The sequence below is a fragment of the Euwallacea similis genome, chromosome 1 (genome assembly GCF_039881205.1).
Source record: "Euwallacea similis isolate ESF13 chromosome 1, ESF131.1, whole genome shotgun sequence".
NCBI classification, from domain to species: domain Eukaryota; kingdom Metazoa; phylum Arthropoda; class Insecta; order Coleoptera; family Curculionidae; genus Euwallacea; species Euwallacea similis.
Window position 1 is genome coordinate 5,235,050 of NC_089609.1, and position 18,660 is coordinate 5,253,709.

At 35.0% G+C, this 18,660-nt stretch overlaps 1 protein-coding gene across 1 annotated transcript; it reads left to right on the forward strand.

Annotated features, from left to right (window-relative positions):
* The first annotated feature begins 543 nt into the window (after positions 1-543).
* Positions 544-17,434, forward strand: LOC136415047 (DNA-dependent protein kinase catalytic subunit-like). The gene is made up of 49 exons (XM_066399415.1): positions 544-671; positions 725-899; positions 1,099-1,260; positions 1,317-1,502; positions 1,557-1,687; positions 1,740-1,896; positions 1,955-2,169; positions 2,229-2,479; positions 2,547-2,731; positions 3,247-3,753; positions 3,806-3,979; positions 4,026-4,193; positions 4,247-4,436; positions 4,644-4,825; positions 4,876-5,078; positions 5,130-5,635; positions 5,692-6,011; positions 6,061-6,471; positions 6,519-7,031; positions 7,201-7,399; positions 7,453-8,298; positions 8,354-8,510; positions 8,670-8,817; positions 8,874-9,055; positions 9,118-9,843; positions 9,895-10,062; positions 10,347-10,503; positions 10,724-10,841; positions 10,897-11,092; positions 11,154-11,311; positions 11,363-11,486; positions 11,539-11,791; positions 11,847-11,989; positions 12,171-12,354; positions 12,529-12,723; positions 12,777-12,942; positions 12,995-13,324; positions 13,437-13,567; positions 13,843-14,065; positions 14,321-14,577; positions 14,627-14,836; positions 15,215-15,373; positions 15,435-15,724; positions 15,779-15,967; positions 16,029-16,282; positions 16,340-16,573; positions 16,623-16,793; positions 16,981-17,187; positions 17,298-17,434. The coding sequence occupies exons 2-49, from the start codon at positions 758-760 to the stop codon at positions 17,407-17,409; spliced, it is 11,490 nt and encodes a 3,829-aa protein (XP_066255512.1). The 5' UTR covers positions 544-671; positions 725-757; the 3' UTR covers positions 17,410-17,434.
* The last annotated feature ends 1,226 nt before the right edge of the window (positions 17,435-18,660 follow it).

Genomic DNA, 18,660 nt, shown 5'->3' on the forward strand with positions numbered 1-18,660 from the left:
CAAGTCGGATCACTTATGTCTTCAGCTCCCAACCATTGACATGTGGCAGTCCCAACTATAAATTACACGTAAGGTTTATGAACCTAAAAGGGATTCTGCAGAAAAACGTAAACATTTCAGTCGTTCAGTCATACAATGGTTAACCTTTAACAATTTTTTCCACGGAAATTTTAAGTATTCCAAAAAAATTTCTTACTAAATCGACTTAGCTTTTCATGACACACCTACCCTTAAAATTTTATAGATAAGTCGTGAATCGCCCTGTAGAATGGAAAGTGACTCAAGTCTATGTGAGTGACAAGCGATAGGTGTCTGTTCGTTTGCTTTATGGAATTTGTTAAAGGGAGATAGATATATTGAAAAGTCTGTCAATCAAAATTTAAAATATTTTGCCGCCAAGATGTAATTTGTTTGTTGGTTGACGTTTGTATTTATCAATTTTTTAATTTATCAGGTTATGACATCTATTTGTTAAAAGAAAGTCTAAGGAATAATTTATATATTTTCCCTATCTACTAATCCTCGATTATTGATTTGTTTAGTCTTGGATCTTAGCATGAAAGGCATGAAAATTGTTTAATAACTATATTGAAAGTTCGTAAAAATCAAATACCCCAGGGAATAATCTATATACTGGCGATGTTCGGTCTGATTACCCCAGAATTCTAGATGTAAGATGGTCCAGCATGTTTTTCCTTACATATCAATTAAAAACAAATTATAGGTAGTGATATCTTAAGACTTCTTTAAACAAAACATGGATATTGAGCCACAAAACTTATTCCATATTCTGAGGGAACATTCCAGGGGTAGTGTAAATGATCCAGCTGAGTGTCACCGACTTTTAACCATATTAAATTATAATCTAACTGAAGAACAACTGAATACCACATTAATCGGTAAATATGGTAACTCCAGTTTGTGAGAGGATTGATGTGATGAGATTGGTTCAAATGTGTTATTTATTGTTTTTATTTATAATGGGTTTTAGCCCTGCGTAGACCTTTTCTCTTAATTACTCTAGTTATTCAAATTATGCCTATTACTTCTTTTTATATCTTTATAACATTTATTTTACTGATTTAAGTACATTTTCAGATTTATATATCTTCTATATATTTGATAAAGCAAATGGACTACTCAGTTTTGTTTTGGAGAATATATTGAATCCAAAATTTGATAATTCTTGTGTTAAATCATTGGAAATAGTTTATACACTAATCAGCACCTTTTCACACAACATAGAAGAGTACATTTTAGGTAACTTTACTAATCTATCTTTCACACAACAGTGAAATCTTAATGAGCATTTTTAGATATAAATCAGAAATGTTTAAAACTCCTGCAAAGCAGGGCCTCAGCCAGAATTAAAATTAAGGTCCTAGATGTTTTGACTATAAGCTTTCAGAAAGTAGATAGAAGTTTAGACTTTCAGTTGGAATATACCCAAATTTTTAAGGGAATTCGTGCGTGTTTGATTTCCGGAATACACCCAGATTCAGGTATTAACACAACACCTTGTTCAGACCAGCTTAACTGCCACTCTTGAATTTCAGTAAGACAAAAGGAGTTTTCAGTTATTGGGTTATTTGCAGAGAAATTTAGATATTTGATCAGAGAACCAAATGAAATAAAGAAATTCTTTATTTCTGAGTTAGATAGAACAATGGTTAAAGGACCTTCCCAGGTAAGTTAGGCAGCAAAATGGGGTAGATTTTCGTTAAAGAAAATTATTTTAGGGCACTCTTCATGGCGTTTTTACAGGACTTAAGTATTTTTGCAAAAGCTTCAGTCTGACCCATGACAACCCAGAGGACATTGAAATATTAGGCAAGCTCTATACATATATTGATAATTTATCAAAAACACAAGCTGATCAACGACATGGAAATAGAGGTAAATACTTCAAAATATTGTCTTTTTAAAACATATATAGTATTAATTTATTATATAGCTGCGCTGGAGTTCTTTAGTTGCTACATGAATTTATTTGAAAACAAATTAATTACAACTTATAAAGTATGGCATAAAAAATTGCTAATGGGGTGGATGGCTATGAAGGGATTTGAAGACAGGAAAGTCGGGGAAGAGACATTGAGGTCGTTGCTTTTTACTGTGGCTAATGCTTTGAGGGATTTAGATAAAATTCAAGGCATGCCTATCTTAGACGTACGTTTAAATAAAAGTAAAAAACCGAGAGGTAACTGTTGACTTATGTGCTCTTTCAGCATTTTATAAAATGGTTCAGATCGATACTTCGGAACGTAAATGCCTCACCCTCGGAGAAAAAGCTATGCATTCAAGGTTTAAACTATTTTAGCGGGGTTTTATATCACTATTATTGCAGAGAAGACGCTCGTGAGGTTTTTTTTCTGTTGATGCAAAGTTTTGATAAATTTTACATTTTGGGGGACAATTTCGATAATGAGGAGTGGGCATTTTTGCCCGATTACATTCAGTGTTTGGCTGGGTTTGTAAGGTAAGTGTCCATTATTGCTTTTAAATAAACTTTGGGTATTCTCAGCTGTTTTTATTCGTGATTTTAGGTATCAAACTTTCTCAAATGCAGAAGTTTTTTGTTTACAATGGGCCGTAATAAGCATGTTTAAAACTTTCGATAAACTTAAGCCACTTCACCATTCGCTTGTGATAGAATCCCTAGTTACTACTTTCTTTTATCTTAAAACGACAAATCACTTCCATTCTTTTATCGAGAATGTTGTTTACCAAGGTATGCTTCAATGAGAGATAGTTTCTCATCATAGTTAAAGGCATTTCAAGACAAGCTATCTTCACATTTTGGGGATGATTGCCTGGAGCGTTCAAAAGACAAGTTTTTAGTCTATTAACTCTCATCAGTTCTGTTTAGTTTCTTCTTCATGTGTGATCAAATGTTTATGAGTCTAAGTGAGGAAAGTTAATAGACTTGAACTCAGTCTTGATATGCGACTAATTTTGATGGGTATGAATGTTTTAATGAGCGCACTACAGAAGCGTAGAGAAGCCACCAATATTTTTCTTATTTGTGAATTTTAAACTTGGAATACAGTTCAGTTCCTAGTTTGACCTCAGAATTTCTAACTACGTTTTATACCCCGTATCTATCTTATGTGCACCAAAATTATTTCAGGAAATTTAACTAATTTTTTAGTTTAAATTCTCAAATTATGATAATAAATTTTGGCCCCTCTACATCTTCGTAGCTTTCACAATAACATTCTAATATCAATTACAATAATTTTTCAGGAGTAGTTTGGTCTTGTTCGCATCAACACATTTCAGATTCGGAATTAACCGAAGAAAGCGAAAAAGTTATTACAGTTAAAAATTACATCCCTCTATGGCGAGGATTGCTTAAATTAGTATCAAATCGTTCTTTCGATAGAGTAGCTATACACTTAGAAGATCGTCAACACATTTTAACCAAGGTTGTCAACGAACTTGTTAAAACCTTGATGATATTGGCCAATAAACTCAACGTTAACGTTGAAATTAAAATCGACGAGATGCAGACCGACTTGGACAACGCTTATGAAGTGAAGAATCGCAACGACTTCAATATTTTCCTTAACGTAACGGACTTCTATGAGGAAATTTTGGCATCTATTGATGCAGATATGTTCAAAGATTGCATATGCAAGATCATAAACAATATGGTCGGTAAATGTTTGAAACACCCATTGGTCAGTGGATTTTATAAACTATTGGCGTGTGGACTGAAAATTAGTAACAGTTTGATGCTTTTTGAAGAAGGTTTGTTGTTAGATCTGTTTTGGGAGGTTCTTTAAAGTGTGATGATTTCCAGGTAGTTTCACTTTGAACCAGGATGTGGCATATTGCAAGGAAACTCTTTCCAAGTTTCTCACATATCTACTGCACAAAATGAAGCAATTTAAGGACGAACTTCTTATTTCCTGTTTGCAAGTTTTGCTCGAGAGCCCAGTGGTAGTGGTAGAGTCGCTGTTGCCAAACTGTGCCGGTATGGAAAATGTTTTTGATGATCTTAAAATAATTGTTGTTCGCAGGGATATTTATCACAATATTTGAAGTTGGACGAAGTTATCTAGCTTTAGCTAACATGGGGTTGACCACTCTGGAAAAGTGGCAACAATGCATGGATAAGACTGAATTCGAACAGTTTTTATTGCAGGTTGTACCCAGTTTGGACAGTTATTTACGTAGCAAATCTCTAGGTATTTTTTATTTATAATTGTTGACGGTTTTGTTGGATTTGTGCTACTTTTAGGAGGTTTGACGCAGACTGCCGCAATAGAAAAGAAGAGAAAGACGGCTCAAACCTTGAAAAAAAGAACGGTTTTGGTGGAGTTGGAGCCGGAGTTGGTGAAATTCCAGAAGAAAGTGTTGCGCTTCATTGGGAATCAGAATAGTAGGGTTTGTCATGCTTTTGTGTGTCCCGATAATAACTTCGAGAGAAAGTAAGTCATGGGAATAATGCCATTTTTATATAATTTTATGAATTTTTTGCGTATAGGTCGAAACCTGAAGGTTCCCCATATTACTCTCTAGATTTTTATATTCAATATTGTTTCAGTAAGATTTTTGTATTGTGCTTTAACTTGAGATTTTAATATTTAATAATTTTCCTCAACATTTAATTTATTAATTCATTCCTTTTTGTGCAGAGTAACTAGCGACAACCTACACTTAAAATTGCCACTACCCTACAATGACTTGTCTCTGGAAATCTACCTTGAACCCTTCATAATGCGAGTGGTAGACCTTTCTCTATATTCCAGCGACCGCAAAACTCGAGTGATGGCTTGCGAACTCTTACAAGCGTTTATTGTGGTGTTTTTAGGCAGAAGTATGGTTTAAAGATTGCTTTTTCAATCTTATAATTTACTTTTTCATCAGCCAAATCCATGTCCCGCTCGAACCTTGAAGATCTAGAAGACCTGCTGAAGAATATAGCCATGCCGCTCTTGCAATTAGCGTCCGATATTGATCAAATTGTTCGAAATATTTTTCAGCCGCTTTTAATGCAACTTATCCATTGGTACACCTCGAGGAAGCAACGGGATAGTTCTCATGTGGCCGTAATAATCGATGTGTTATTGGCGAGTTTTTGAGACGAATTATTTTCGTATTGAATTTATAGATGATTTCAGGACGGAATTACGCATCCCACAAACTCATCTCTTCGAGATTTTTCTGGGAAATGTATAAGAGAGTTCGTGAAATGGACGATTAAGCAGAGTTCAGATGATGAGCTACGCGATAGACCGCGGAATATTAAGCTTTTAGTGAACAAGATGAGGTTTTTCAGTAGTCATCCTGATTTGGTGAAGAAAAGGGGTGCGGCGTTGATTTTTAATAATATCTACAAAGAGTTCCGCGAGGAACAGACTTTGATCAGTATTTTTGCCATTGAGTTGGTACACATTTTTGTTAACAGTTTAATTTTACTGGGGATGGCAAATGAGGAGGTCGAAAACACTGTTACTTACATTAGAAACGCCATCGGCCATCTGCAACGAATCCTAATAGAAAAATGTGACGTTTTCTGCACCTCCGACAATTTGAGGCGAGTTCCTTCAGATATTCCTTCGGGAGATTTCGAGGGCCTCTCTAAGTGGCTACTCAATATGACAACTAATACAAGTAAATATTGCAGGTAATTTTGCATTCATGAGAATAATTTTCATCATTAATTCATCTTATTGTATGCAGAGACGTGAGCATTGACTTTTTTGTCGCCATCAAGCCAATAACTTGCAATTTACCTGGCTCTTTCATGCAAAACATTCCCGAAGACCTAATTTCGCTCTATTTAAAACCTCTTAGCAGCTACCCTACATTGGATAACTTTGATTCTAAAGAGAATGCAGCTTCACTTTTATTAAAGTGGTTGCAAGGCTTGTTGTGCCAACTGGATGGATTCAATTTCGTTATTAAGCGTTTTCAGAAATCAATAGATTTCACTGATCGGAATAATATAATTTCAATTAGTTATTTTCTGGAAAATTTGCAGGACCTTACTATAGATGAAGGTTTGTAATTAGTAGAAGATTTTCCCATACACATTTTGGTTTTTTTCAGGTTTGAAGTTAGTGAGCACTAATTCTTCTCTTCCGTATTATTATACTCCTGAAAACAAGGAACAGTTTCAGCTCCTGAAATCTTGTTGTTGTCTTACTATATTGAAATTATCAGTGTCTTTACTAAAGGCTGATCAGAACATTGTACATAGAGGATTTTGGACCAACCTCTTTTGGAGTCTTATTTCAAAGTTTCTTTTCAATCCTTTATCTCTGGGATTTGAAGATAAATTGGGCCAAAACGAGCATTCTCAAATTTTAGTCTCTTTTCTCGATAATATGCCTAAGAAACTTTCAGAGAAATATGTACAGGAGTTGGTAGATTTGCTGGCTGTTAGTGTGTCTGATCATTTTTGTGTTGAAATTGATTTGAACTGTAATGTGAATTTAAACCAGAGGAGCCTGCTTAAAGGTTTGTTATTATCCAAATAATTTTCATTTTTTTATGATATTTTCCAGGCTTAGTGATGATTCAAGGCACTCAATTGAACACGTATTTTCAAGCTGAGAATTTCTCTAAAGGCCTAATTGATAGACTAATGACCAGCTTTCTCTCAAACCAGGAAAACAACATTGTGTTTATCAGCAGACTCCCAGAACTTACCTTCGAGTATTGTTCCTTGATCTTAAAATTCTCTTTAAGCAACCCCGAAGAACTTGCTTCATTGTTGAATCATTTCTACAAGAATCTTACAGTCAATTGTCCGGAATTTCCAGACAAAGATATGACCTTCGGGATGTATTTGTTGACCAAATTTTCCGACCCTCTCATTGAAGTTATATTGAATAATTTTCATAAGTTTATGGAGCACTCGGTTTCGGCCGAATCGGCAGTTAAAATTACAAGTTACGTGCTGAAGTACCTCGATGGTAATAAGGAGCAATTCAAAGATAGTTTTGATATAGCGACGAATGGTGTTTTGGGTAAATGGTCTTTGTTTCAGATGTATTTTGAGAAAAACGTGGATTGTGGTGAGTAAAAATATTTTTAAAAAAGGGTTTATTCGAAGTTTTCGCGAGAATTTTGAAACATAGTTAAATATTTTTCCCCGAAAATTGTGATTGCATATGTCGCGCGAATGCACCGCAATATATATAGATTTGTTCATTATAATTATTATGATGGGAAACGTATTTGCAGGTCTAGATTTTGTGCAACAAGTTTGGAAGTTATTCGCACAAAACATTAGAAATATAAGTACAGAAGATGTGCAAAAGTGGCTTATAGGTCTGATTTGCAGGGAAAATTCCTTGCTACCTAAGATGGACAATGTTACACTTTATTTGAATGTTTTCAGAGTATTGGCCGAAGTAGTTGAAGATGATATTGAAGGATTAGAGTAAGTTTAGTCTAAATATTTCCATTAAAATATTTATAGGTATTGTTGGTTAGGACTGCATTAGAGAAACTCCAAACAACTTTATCCTCGGACCTAAGCAGTTCTTCTACAATCGATAAACTGCTAGCCATATTACCAGCAATTAAAAGCCATGCAGTATTCAGATTTTTAATCAAGTTTTACGTAAATCAATCACAACTGGACAAAAACGACATTGATTTGTCTCATTTGCTTAAAGTGTTTATGACAAAAAATTCTGAAGAGATTCAATCGAAAATTATCTCCACTCTATACAATTTAGCTTTAAATGAAACCGAGAGCTTTGAGAAGAAAAAGAAATTGGCAGATACGGTGCTTCCAGATATATTTAAAAATTGCGAGTTTATTATATTTCAGAAGTTTTTTGCTGACAATATTAGAGATATAAGTAATTGCTTGGAAAGCTTGAGCAACTATGGTGATCGGCTTATTTATTTCTCCCTCCTGGAAATCTTGTTCTTGAGAGTTCCCATAGGGACTGAAGAGCGACCGCAGTGTAGCATTACAGATGCTTCTGGAAATCCAAAATTACGAGCTTTCTTGCTGAAATTAGCCCTAAACGCTTTTAGAGACAACTCAAATATTGAAAATAAGGAGGAGCTGAGGGTGTACAAGTGCTTTGCTTACAAAGCTTTGGCTTCAATAATCAGCAATTCTATTAAAACTGAAAATTTCTACGAGAAACTGTTCATAAGAAAGAAGAACGATGAAGATATTTTATGGAATACCTTGATAGATACCAGCTCTACTTACGCTTTCGCTGTAGATTTCGACAGTTATCCTAAAAAAAGGAAAATTTTGGTTAACATAAGGGATGATTTGAGGCAACAAAAGGAGACAAACAAATCTAAATCTTTGAGGTATATTTCTTCTAAAATTTGAATTTTAGGACTGATACCGATAGTTCATTTTTAGATATATAGAATCACAAAGATTGTTCAATAGTTCTCTCAGGGAAGATGTGACGAAGTTTGACTTTACGACTAGCATATTGAGGTCGCATGACAGAAATCAAGGACATGTTAATGGAGAGGAGAACGAAGAAGGCGTTGGTAACACTAAATTTCTGCAGGTGCTTTTGACAATTTTTGTTTTAAAGTTTAAAATACTTCAGGAATGCGCAAAACTCTCACGAGAAATTTCCTTTATTTACTTTATCAATATTTCTTAAGTACATTTCTGATAAAATTGTGATCATTTTGCCATTTTGCCTTTTTTTAAATATTTACAGGGGGTAATTTTCTTGGAAAGCACCGAAGTCAACAACCATGAACTCATGGGCACGGTATGTGGCGTGATTGAGCACATGTTTTCCAAAGGAATCTGCCAGCTGCCTTACGATCCTGAGGAAATAGTCGAATTTCCTAGTTGGATGAGGGGTAATAGCTTTTAACTTTATTTAAACATTCATAAATCTTGATGTTATTGATTTCAGGCATTGTTCAGCTTCTCCTAAATCCACACACCCATCCCAACATAAAAATATTCTGGGTTAAAGTGATCGATAATATGATACACATTTTTCGTTATTTTGCCAAATATTTTGTAGAACCTTTGTTGCAGTTCTTGAACGATAAAGTGGCTGGGAGTTCTTTGAATTATTTTGTCAGTGATGTAGTCAGTTTCACCCCTAAGTTTCAACTCTTTCTATATTTAATTCCCACATTAAATTTTTTTAGATAGTTATTCTTGCTACTTGGAGCAAAGACGTTCAACCCAATGAAAAAGAAGCAAACTTGGCCTCAAATTTCCTAGAACAAGTGATAATAATACTCACGAATGACCGTCAAGACTCATTTAAGTATAACTTGGACCTCGTGAAACTATTGGTGGAAAACTGGAAAGATTTCGTCCAGGTGCCTTATGACACCTTATTTTCTAAGCTCAACTGCGACATTAACAGCAGACAGATAGAAGTGGGGATCCACTTAATTTCAATATTTCTTGCAAACTCAGTCCTTCCCTGTAACAATTCGAATATAGACTCTTTTTGGGGAGGTTTAGTCCACATTTTAAGCAGTACTGTGTCAACAATTTACAAGCCTTGTGCAGAAACTATAGGCCTCATGCTAAAGTATTTTAAACGAAATGAAATGAAACAAGAGAGCTTTAGTTCGGGGCTTAAAAAGGTCTTGTTGAATTTCCACGATGTTAACAAATACGCGAAATGTCTTGAAGGTGTGGCTATTCATTATGAAGATATTGTTGACCAATATCATTTAGATAAGATGTTGAATCGGCTTCCACAGTCGGACTTGAATTTGCAGATCGTATTTTTGAAGATTATTTGTAGAAAGGCAGACATTTTAAAGAATAATGCTTTGTTTAAAGAGGAAGATTGGACCAAATTTTTGGAGAGTGAAAGTGCGACGGTGCAGTTGATTACTTTGGAAATAATACTTAAAGTAGGGATGTTTATGATGGATATAATTGTAGGAATAATGGTTTGGTTTCAGACAATAGAAACATTGACACATGAGATAACGTTCAAAGGAATTTTGAAAAGTGTTTGCAAAAATATACTAAACCCTAATTCCTTTTGTCGAGGCCGGATGTATGATATAATGATGGCGGTTTTGGAAGTAGAAGTTGTGGATTGTGATGCTTTAGAACAGTGTAAAGAGGTAACTAAGCTTCTCCAAGCAAAATATCTATCATTTAAACTCTCTTGAAAAATTTCTTAATAATTCTTTTGAAATTATGTATTACGCTTAAAAAATGGCTAAAACCTGAGAATCGTATCGCAAGAAACCATACAACTACTGCATAAAATTGTTTTGTTTTCCACTAATTTGAATGCAATCAGAAAAATGCATTTAATGTAACTTCCGTTCAATTATCTTCTTATCTCGTCCTAAAACGGTTTGTACATTGTGTAAAACGTTAAATCACTTGTTTAATCCTTCAGGTCCTACTACATGGTCTTACAGAGAGCGATATTGAGCTCAGGAACAAAGTAAGAACGTTTTGGTCTGAAAACCCTGCAGTGCCCACGGAAATTTCACAAAAGTTTCCATATTTGTTATCGAATTTTTACTTGGCCAAAACTGAAGACCATTTTTTAGGTAAGTTACAAAAATTCTAAAGGAAAATTTACAAAGAATTTTTTGATCACTGGATTCCAATATTGTATAATATTATTATTAGGGAATTCGGGGAAATCCAATGAAATTGCAGGACTTTAGTCCAAAACTTTTATCTTTTAATTCTTGAATTTGTTGTTTTTCCCTAATTATCCTGTTTTTTCTTCTGATTGTGATTTTCTTATAAAAACACATTTTATAGGTTACACATCGTACTTCCTCATGGAGTCCATCAAACCCGACGAATACGACAAGAAATTATTCGAGCACCCCTTGAAAGACTGCGAATTTGAAGAATATAAGTTAAAAACCAACTGGAGGTATACACTTTCTTAATCAATCTCAACAAGAAGCCTCTCATTTGTCTCATACTAGACTTCAGCATCCTTCAGTGGTGCCAATGTTCACAGAAACTTTGCGCAGCTATTCTGAAGGTCTCGATGAGATTTCTGACAACCTGGGTGCTATAAGAGCCACACAGGACAATTTATCTTTTGCGCAGACGCAACTAGTTAGTGCACGTGAAATGCGCATATCGCAGGTTACTAGCCTCGAGAGCAGCCTTTTTGGGGTATCTGGTGTTATATTTGAATTCTTAAATTTAATATTTATTTGCATTTTTGTCTATACAGTCAACAGAGGAAACTAGTACTTTTTTAAATCCGAATAAAATGCATCTGTCCCATCGTTACAAGTTAAATAAACGCAGGTTTTTAAAGGATAAAGCAAAAGTGTCTAAAAATTTTGCTCACTTTGCTGTGGCTCAGAAGCAGCAGCAGCTTTTTCAAAGGTTCCGTGTTTATCAAATTTTCTCTGTGCTTGGTTTAACTATGTTTTGCAGATATGACGCAGCAAAAGAAAGGGAAAAGAATGTTACTATTTACAGGAGTTACCGCAACGGGGATTTCCCGGACATTCAAATCACTTTGGGCTCTCTAATTAAGCCTCTGCAAATGCTTGTTTTGGTTAGTTTATAGGATAATTAATGAGGATTTAAATATAATATAAAATTTTTAGAACGACAGCGAACTTGCGAAAACCTTCTTCACAGTGCTGTACAACACTTTAAAGGACAAGTTATTAAACATAAACGAAATTTTCTTCGATAAAGTCCTCGACGGCATTAAGCGCATTTTCACCACCTCAATGCAATACAACACCAACGTTTTTTCAACTTTATTGAATATTCTTTTGAACAGTAAAAAGAAATTTCGAGTGGATCCCGCTATTATAACTGCGGTTTGCCAGCAAAGCGGTTTAGTTTCTGTGGGTGCGTTATTCGGCCGGTTTGTAGGTTTTTATTATAAGTTTTTTTCCTTTGATAGGGACACTGGTTATTGAGGAGTATATAATGGATTTGGAACCTGTTCCCAGTTCTTCGAAAAAAATGAGCGGCGTTGGTGATGATGAAACAAAGCATTGGTTGAAACTTGCAGAGCTGTATAGGGAGCTGCACGAGTGGAATTTGGTAAGTTTATGGGGTGTTTTCTATAGGTAAAGGGTTGTTGGGAAGTGATTTTCGATGTCGACTTGAACAATTGAATTAAAAAAATCATGTGTTATCCCAATCCGGACAACCCAATCCGTTGGCTTTAACACTATTGACGCCTCGTAGGAAATATTGCAAGTAAGTGAATAATCTCCTTTAGGTACGTACTATTTTCATGGAAAAATCAAATTGCAAAGAAGATTTGCACGAGGCTGTAATTCTGGAAAGTCAGAAGCGGTGGCGCGAGGCCCAAGAAAAGTATGAAAGTTTGATTCAAACAGATTTATCACCGGAAAGGCAAGATTTCTATTATGAGTCTTATTTTAAATGTCTGGCCCATTTAGGTGAGTATTTTATGTTTATTTTCTATTAGGCTAGTTCATGAGAAAATAAATTTATGTAAATAGTTTTCCAGGAGTTAAATTTGGGTAAAATTTTTATTGAAATGTTTTCGAACTTATACAGTATTTTGGAGGTTTCTCATTTAGAAAAGTTAACATAAACGTTATTGTCGTAAGGTGAGTGGGAGAAATTGCCAAAAGCAGTCGAAAGCCTTATCCCCGAAGCAGCAGAAAAGACCTGGGATTCCTTGTGGGATAACAATTGGTTTCAGCAAAAGATTTTACCTTGGTATATCAGCGCCCAGGTGAAAAATTTACTTTTCTCAAAGACTAGGAATAAGCAGTTCTTCGAGGACGTTAACAAATCCTTAAGTTACTTTTGTCTCTTTTAAGAAAGAAAGAAATGTAATTAATCTTCCCTTCAGGCAGAGAAGACCAGGCTCAATATTTAAAAAATAACTTCTCCGAAGAATTCTGTATGTTATGGCTAACAAGAGAACAGGGCAGTCAGGCTATGCAGCATTTAAAAACCGGGCTAGAAAATTTCTTGAGCGAGTGGCAACTGCTTAATCCAATGTTTGGGAATTTACGGTAAATTTAAGTGTCTAGTTTATTCATTTGATGCATCAAGTAATATTTTTAGATATGACAAAGTACTAAATCTTCGTACTCTAATTGAAATCGAACGTTTCCTATTAACAGAGAAATCTTTGAATGAAGTTACCGGAGAAAATAATCTTAATTCTTTGCAAGATTATTGGAGATCTACTCAACGCGAGTCATTAACCTCATTGATTTTAAGTGAATCTAAACTTTTGTATAGGAAACAGTTTTTGAAAATTCTCCTAGGTCGTTTGCATGATAACCCGGATTTGGTGAAGGAGTTGAAGAAAACTGAGATTTTGTTGGATATTTCATTTATGGAATTAGCTGTTGATGAGGGGAATTATTATATGGCGAGGAAGTATTACAAGTAAGTAATTCAAAGAGTCAAGAAGGCTTATTAATCATCACATAATAATGAATTTTAGATGATTTTAGCATGTATCCCAATTCTACTAGTATAACCTTTGATATCTTTTCAGGTCATACGCCACAATGAAGCATGCCAGTTTGACAATGATATGTGGTTCTTTGGGGTGTTTATATGCCAAACTGGTAAAAAATAATCCAGGATTGCAGCTTGAAAAAATGTTGGAGAGTTTAACCAAGTTCAGTAAGTTGGGGTTCTATTTTCGCCTATAAAACTGAGGGAATCCTTTGCGTGACAACTTATAGTTATCCATTTAATATATGTGACTGGTTGCCTAAAAAAAGTATCTCATACCTTTTTATATTTACATATTAATATAAAAATCAAATATTTACCTTTTCCATGATCCCTATGTAACTCAGTTCATTTTATTTATTTAACACATGTATTCATATAGGTGTTTCCGAATGTTGATTGCCGTTGTTCTTTCTACTACTTTCTTCAATTCTACATTATAGAATCTGTTGTTGAGACAACCAAAAGCGATAAAGTAATCACGTCTCTATTGAAAATCGTGAACATCAGCGAGGAAATGACGGGCATTTTGACCAATAATCCCGACTTGTACCCCAAATATGAAACTAAACTCATCGAAATTTTTGGTCGCGATTGCGGTTCGCCTCTGGACGTCGCTTACGACGGTTTGAAGAGAGAAATTTTCAAAATACCTTTAGATAACGCGTAAGTTTCCAATAAAAGTCTGGGTCATAAACTCGTGAATTGTGGATTGTGACTGACGAAACTTATGTCGGTTGATCCATTTTTCAATTACATTACCAGCTCTGAAATTTGCATAAACATGGAATTTTTGCACAAAAATTCCATGTCTGTTTCATGAAATGAAATCACTTTGCGAGTATGTGAACTCGGCCCTATTTTGCAAGTTTCTCTTAAAATTTTGTTTTAATATGTTTATGATTCTTCAATTATTCACAGGAAGCAGGAAGTTATTAAGGAGCAAGCCAGTGCTTTAGTCAAATTAGCTTATTTTGTTCAGGAAAAACCTGACCAGGAAAAAGATTTCGTGATTTTTGTTCTAAGAGCTATGAGATTGGGCTCTAAAGAAGCGAGGCAATTATTCCCATGCATCCTCCTCAAGAATTTCGTGGAAGAGGAAGGTCAGCAAGATTTTATAGCGGAGACGCAAGATATACCATGCTGGATGTTTTTGGGGTGGATTCCGCAGCTACTAGGTAAGCAATATTGCGATTAAAATATATAAATAAAATATTTCTCTTGCAGCTAACGTAGACACTCCTAAAGTAACAGCCATCTCCGGCATTATTTTGAAAATAGCAAAAACTTATCCTCAAGCCATCATGTACTCTTACAGATTGAGCAAAGAGAATTATTTGCAGACTCATAGTGAATTTTCTGAAGAAATGAGACACTTGACCAATGAATTGGACGCCCTCCTGTTGCACGATCCACTTGTAGATCAATTTCTATCGGGTATTTGATTGAATTTTCGATATTGATGTGTTGAAGCTTGGGGTCAAATAACTAATTGAAATTTTATATTTCCAGAGGATTATTTTTGAAATTAGAAAACTTTATTCGACTTATGCAAGGTGCAATTCAAAATCACTTTGATATGTTTGAATTGCAAAAAAATAGTGTTTGGTATGTCCTTAATAAGGACGGGTCATATTTCCACGTACCCTCTGGATGTTTAGTTTTTAGTCCCCTAACAGTCTGACCATTCTGGTCAAGATCTAAACTCCAGAATATTAATGACTAACGTCATTAGTATTCTTCATCATGACCCCAAGCAATGGAATTGATTCGTGTCTTATTGTATGATATTAATTAATTTTTATTAAATAACAGCTCTCTGCAAAGTAAGCGTACCTTTAACAACTTTGCAATATTACATCAAGAAGATGAGTGCCTACCAAAAAATTGAGGATGCGTTGAATTTAAGAAACGAAATAATCGAATTCTTTTTCAAAGATACTCCAGCGTCACACCACTCAAGTAGCATGCAAGGTAATATTCCTATCAACTGTTTTACATTATAATTAGCCTGTATATTAACTTACAACGCTAGGTGACATGTACCGACAAGTTAAAGACTTCAAAACTGCATTTGAAGGTGTAACTCAAGTATCCTCGATGCGGAAAATAAGGGAAGTTTTATTGAATCCGATTGCTCAGAAGTGCAAAGATTTATTAGATAAAAAAAATAAATTTTCCAAAGAATTAAGGGACTACTGTCCCTGGTTGGCGAATTTCTCTGCCGTCAAGTTAAACATGGAGTTGGAAATACCTGGACAGTATTCTGGTGATAAATTACCTCTGATTCAGCATCACGTCAAATTATCTGGGTTTCACAGAGAGGTAACGATTTTAATCATGGGTTGGTAGTAATAGAAATATAATTTTTTGATATAGGTTAGTGTAATGACTTCTCTAAGAAAACCCATCAAAATAACCATGCTGGGAATGGACAGTAAAGAGTATCCATTTTTGGTAAAGTTCGGCGAAGATATACGACAGGACCAGAGGATACAGCAGCTATTTATGTTGATGAATAGTATTTTTGCCAACGATAACAAGAGTCACCATGTGTTAACTTATCAGGTCGAAAAACACGTGTTAATTTGAAGATTGAAATAATAATTCGACTCTTGAGAAATTGCAGGTTATTCCCCTGACATCGAGGCTTGGAATAATTCAATGGGTCGACCACACAGTTTCATTACAAAGTTTTATTGAAAAATCCATTCCAGATAAAAGGATAAATGTAATAAATCTTTTGGGAAGCAAATTTGAAAATTTTGTAGGAAAACCTGGGAATTGGGAAAATTACGGTATAATGGCTCAAAAGAAAGACAGAAATAAAGTTATTCCTTTTTTCCAAAGCCTGGTCAATATGATTCCTCGAGATGTTTTAAGGTTCAGTGTCCTTTGGAATTCAAAAAACTTTAAATTAAGGAACCTCTTTTTTTTTAGAACATCAATCTGGTCTCTAAGTTTATCGACTGAGAGCTTTATAGCTTTCAAAGATAATTTCATAAAGAGCTATGCAGTTATCTGCATTTGTCATTGGATTTTGGGAATTGGCGACAGGCATTTGCAGAATTTCCTTGTCTGCACTAGAAACGGCAAAGTTCTGGGGATTGATTTTGGGCATGTATTCGGTACCGCCACTCAAATCTTATCTATTCCGGAACTCGTTCCTATAAGGTACTTTTGCAAACAAATGTAACTAAGCTTTAAATTGTTCTTGTCTTAGATTAACGCCCCATATAGTTGGATTAATGGAGCCTTTAAAAGAAAAGGGGGCTCTAAGGGATGTTATGATTGATTGCCTGAAATCCCTCCACGCCAATGTAGGGCCTTTATTGGCGACCATGAGCGTATTTGCTCAAGAGCCCTCAGTTGATTGGTTAGAGCATGCTAAAAGGTAAGTGAAAAGTTTAGTTTTTCGTTTTTATATTTTCACAATGTCGAAGTTGTAAAATCTGAAGAAAATTTTCTCTAACAATGTTTCTCTCCTTAAATATTTGCTCTTGGTCAGAATTTCTCTCGCAGTCTTTTCCTTGGAATGGGGGAGGAGAATTTTTCTTCTACCTCTTTAATTCACTTCTCAGATTTCATGCTGTCGACCAATCGAGTGACCACGTCTGGTATCCCCTACAAAAGGTAGGGCAAGCCGGAAGAAAACTTCAAGGAGCCTCTTCGGCCGCTATTCTGATTGAAGATTTGAAATTTTCTAACTTTAACCGTCTCAGGCCGCAGTTTTTCAAAGCGTTCATAACTTTGGTCGAGGGAAACCCAAAATTCGATTTAAGAGCCAGGTAAATATTTTTTGGGCCAGGTAATAATTTTTAAATTACCAGCACTTCGTTTAAACAGTTATGACACTTAAGTAACTACTTTTTTGGTAAATTGTTATTCGTTTTTTTAGACTTAAAACTGAAAATCTCTCCATAGAAGAACAAGTGGACAGCCTAATTGATCATGCTACAGATGAAAATCTCTTAGGCCGAATGTATATTGGATGGGCTGCTTCCGTGTGATGTTTATATTTTCATATTATTTTTATCGTTCATATTTTTGTTATTCTTATTTTCATTGCCTTTTACTGAAACAAAATGTACTATACTAACAACAGAGAAACTAAGTGTACTAACAAGAGAAATTTTAACTCCACCTGGGATGCAATTCAAATCCAGACCATCTTCCTTCCTAAAGCACGGGTCTACGCATGAACGTGTATGTGACTTTTCATAAAGTAAATGATAGAGGTTTTGTTTGTAAATTCGTTTCAGTGTAACTGTGAGAAAATGATAGAGAGTTTGCTCATTAATTCCTTTCAACGTAAGTGTGAGAAATTGTTGAAGGGTTTGTTTGTTAATTTCTTTCAACATAAGTGTGAGAAATTGCTGAAGGGTTTGTTTATTAATTCCTTTCAATGTAAGTGTGAGAAACTGATTGAGGGTTTATTTATTTATTTGTTTTAACGTAGGCGTGAGGAAAATTATGCAGGATTGTAAAGGTAGGAACAATAATTTTTATTTTTATTTAGAAAAAAAAAACGTTATCTGACAGTAGAAGTGGAATCGACTCGCGAAAAATACTACAACGTGTTGCCAGTTATTTGCGCAAAAAAATGGGTATGTTGGTTTTATGTGTGCTTTTTGTGTGCAGAATAAGTACGCCAAGATGGAAGAATTGACCAATGCTTTAATTACTATCTTCGCGCAACGCAACAACGACCTCAAAAAATCGTGTCTGTGCTGTAAAGACCGACTGTATTAGTGAGCATTCCGACCTTCGATTCCTTCAGGAATGCGGGGACAAATAAGTATTGACGACTACTTTTAACTGGACCCACTTCGAACGGATTTGCCGAGTCGCGAGCTTTCTGGAAGGCGACGCAAAGGAGTGACATAACAATTGGCACTCAGCAAAAAAGGATTAGACTAGAATCCATCTAAATATAGAAGAAATTAGTCATCGCCATAGGACACACAAAAGGAGCAAAAAATGTCTAAATGCTTGATAAACCGTTCAGTGGTCTGTTATATTGAGAATGTTAAAATATTTTATTAATCGTAAAATTCAATGTAAATTGAAACACTAATTAATATTTTAATATCTGAAACACATAGTGATTGCGCTTTTTGAATCGGTAATAAATATTTGCACATTCGAAGCAAATAGTGGTTGAGTTGGGACAGGGGTGGGTGGCCGCACGTTGAAACATCGCGGTCTTTGAATCGGTAATTAATGTTTAAATATTGTTGAAACTCTTGCTCGTGGTGATG

Excerpts from the sequence above, each read along its gene's own strand:
- LOC136415047 (XM_066399415.1), top strand. The coding sequence starts at position 758 with ATGGATATTGAGCCACAAAACTTATTCCATATTCTGAGGGAACATTCC. Across the intron at positions 10,063-10,346 it reads CTTTAGAACAGTGTAAAGAG|GTCCTACTACATGGTCTTAC; the intron begins GTAACTAAGCTT and ends TTAATCCTTCAG. Across the intron at positions 14,578-14,626 it reads GTGGATTCCGCAGCTACTAG|CTAACGTAGACACTCCTAAA; the intron begins GTAAGCAATATT and ends TTTCTCTTGCAG.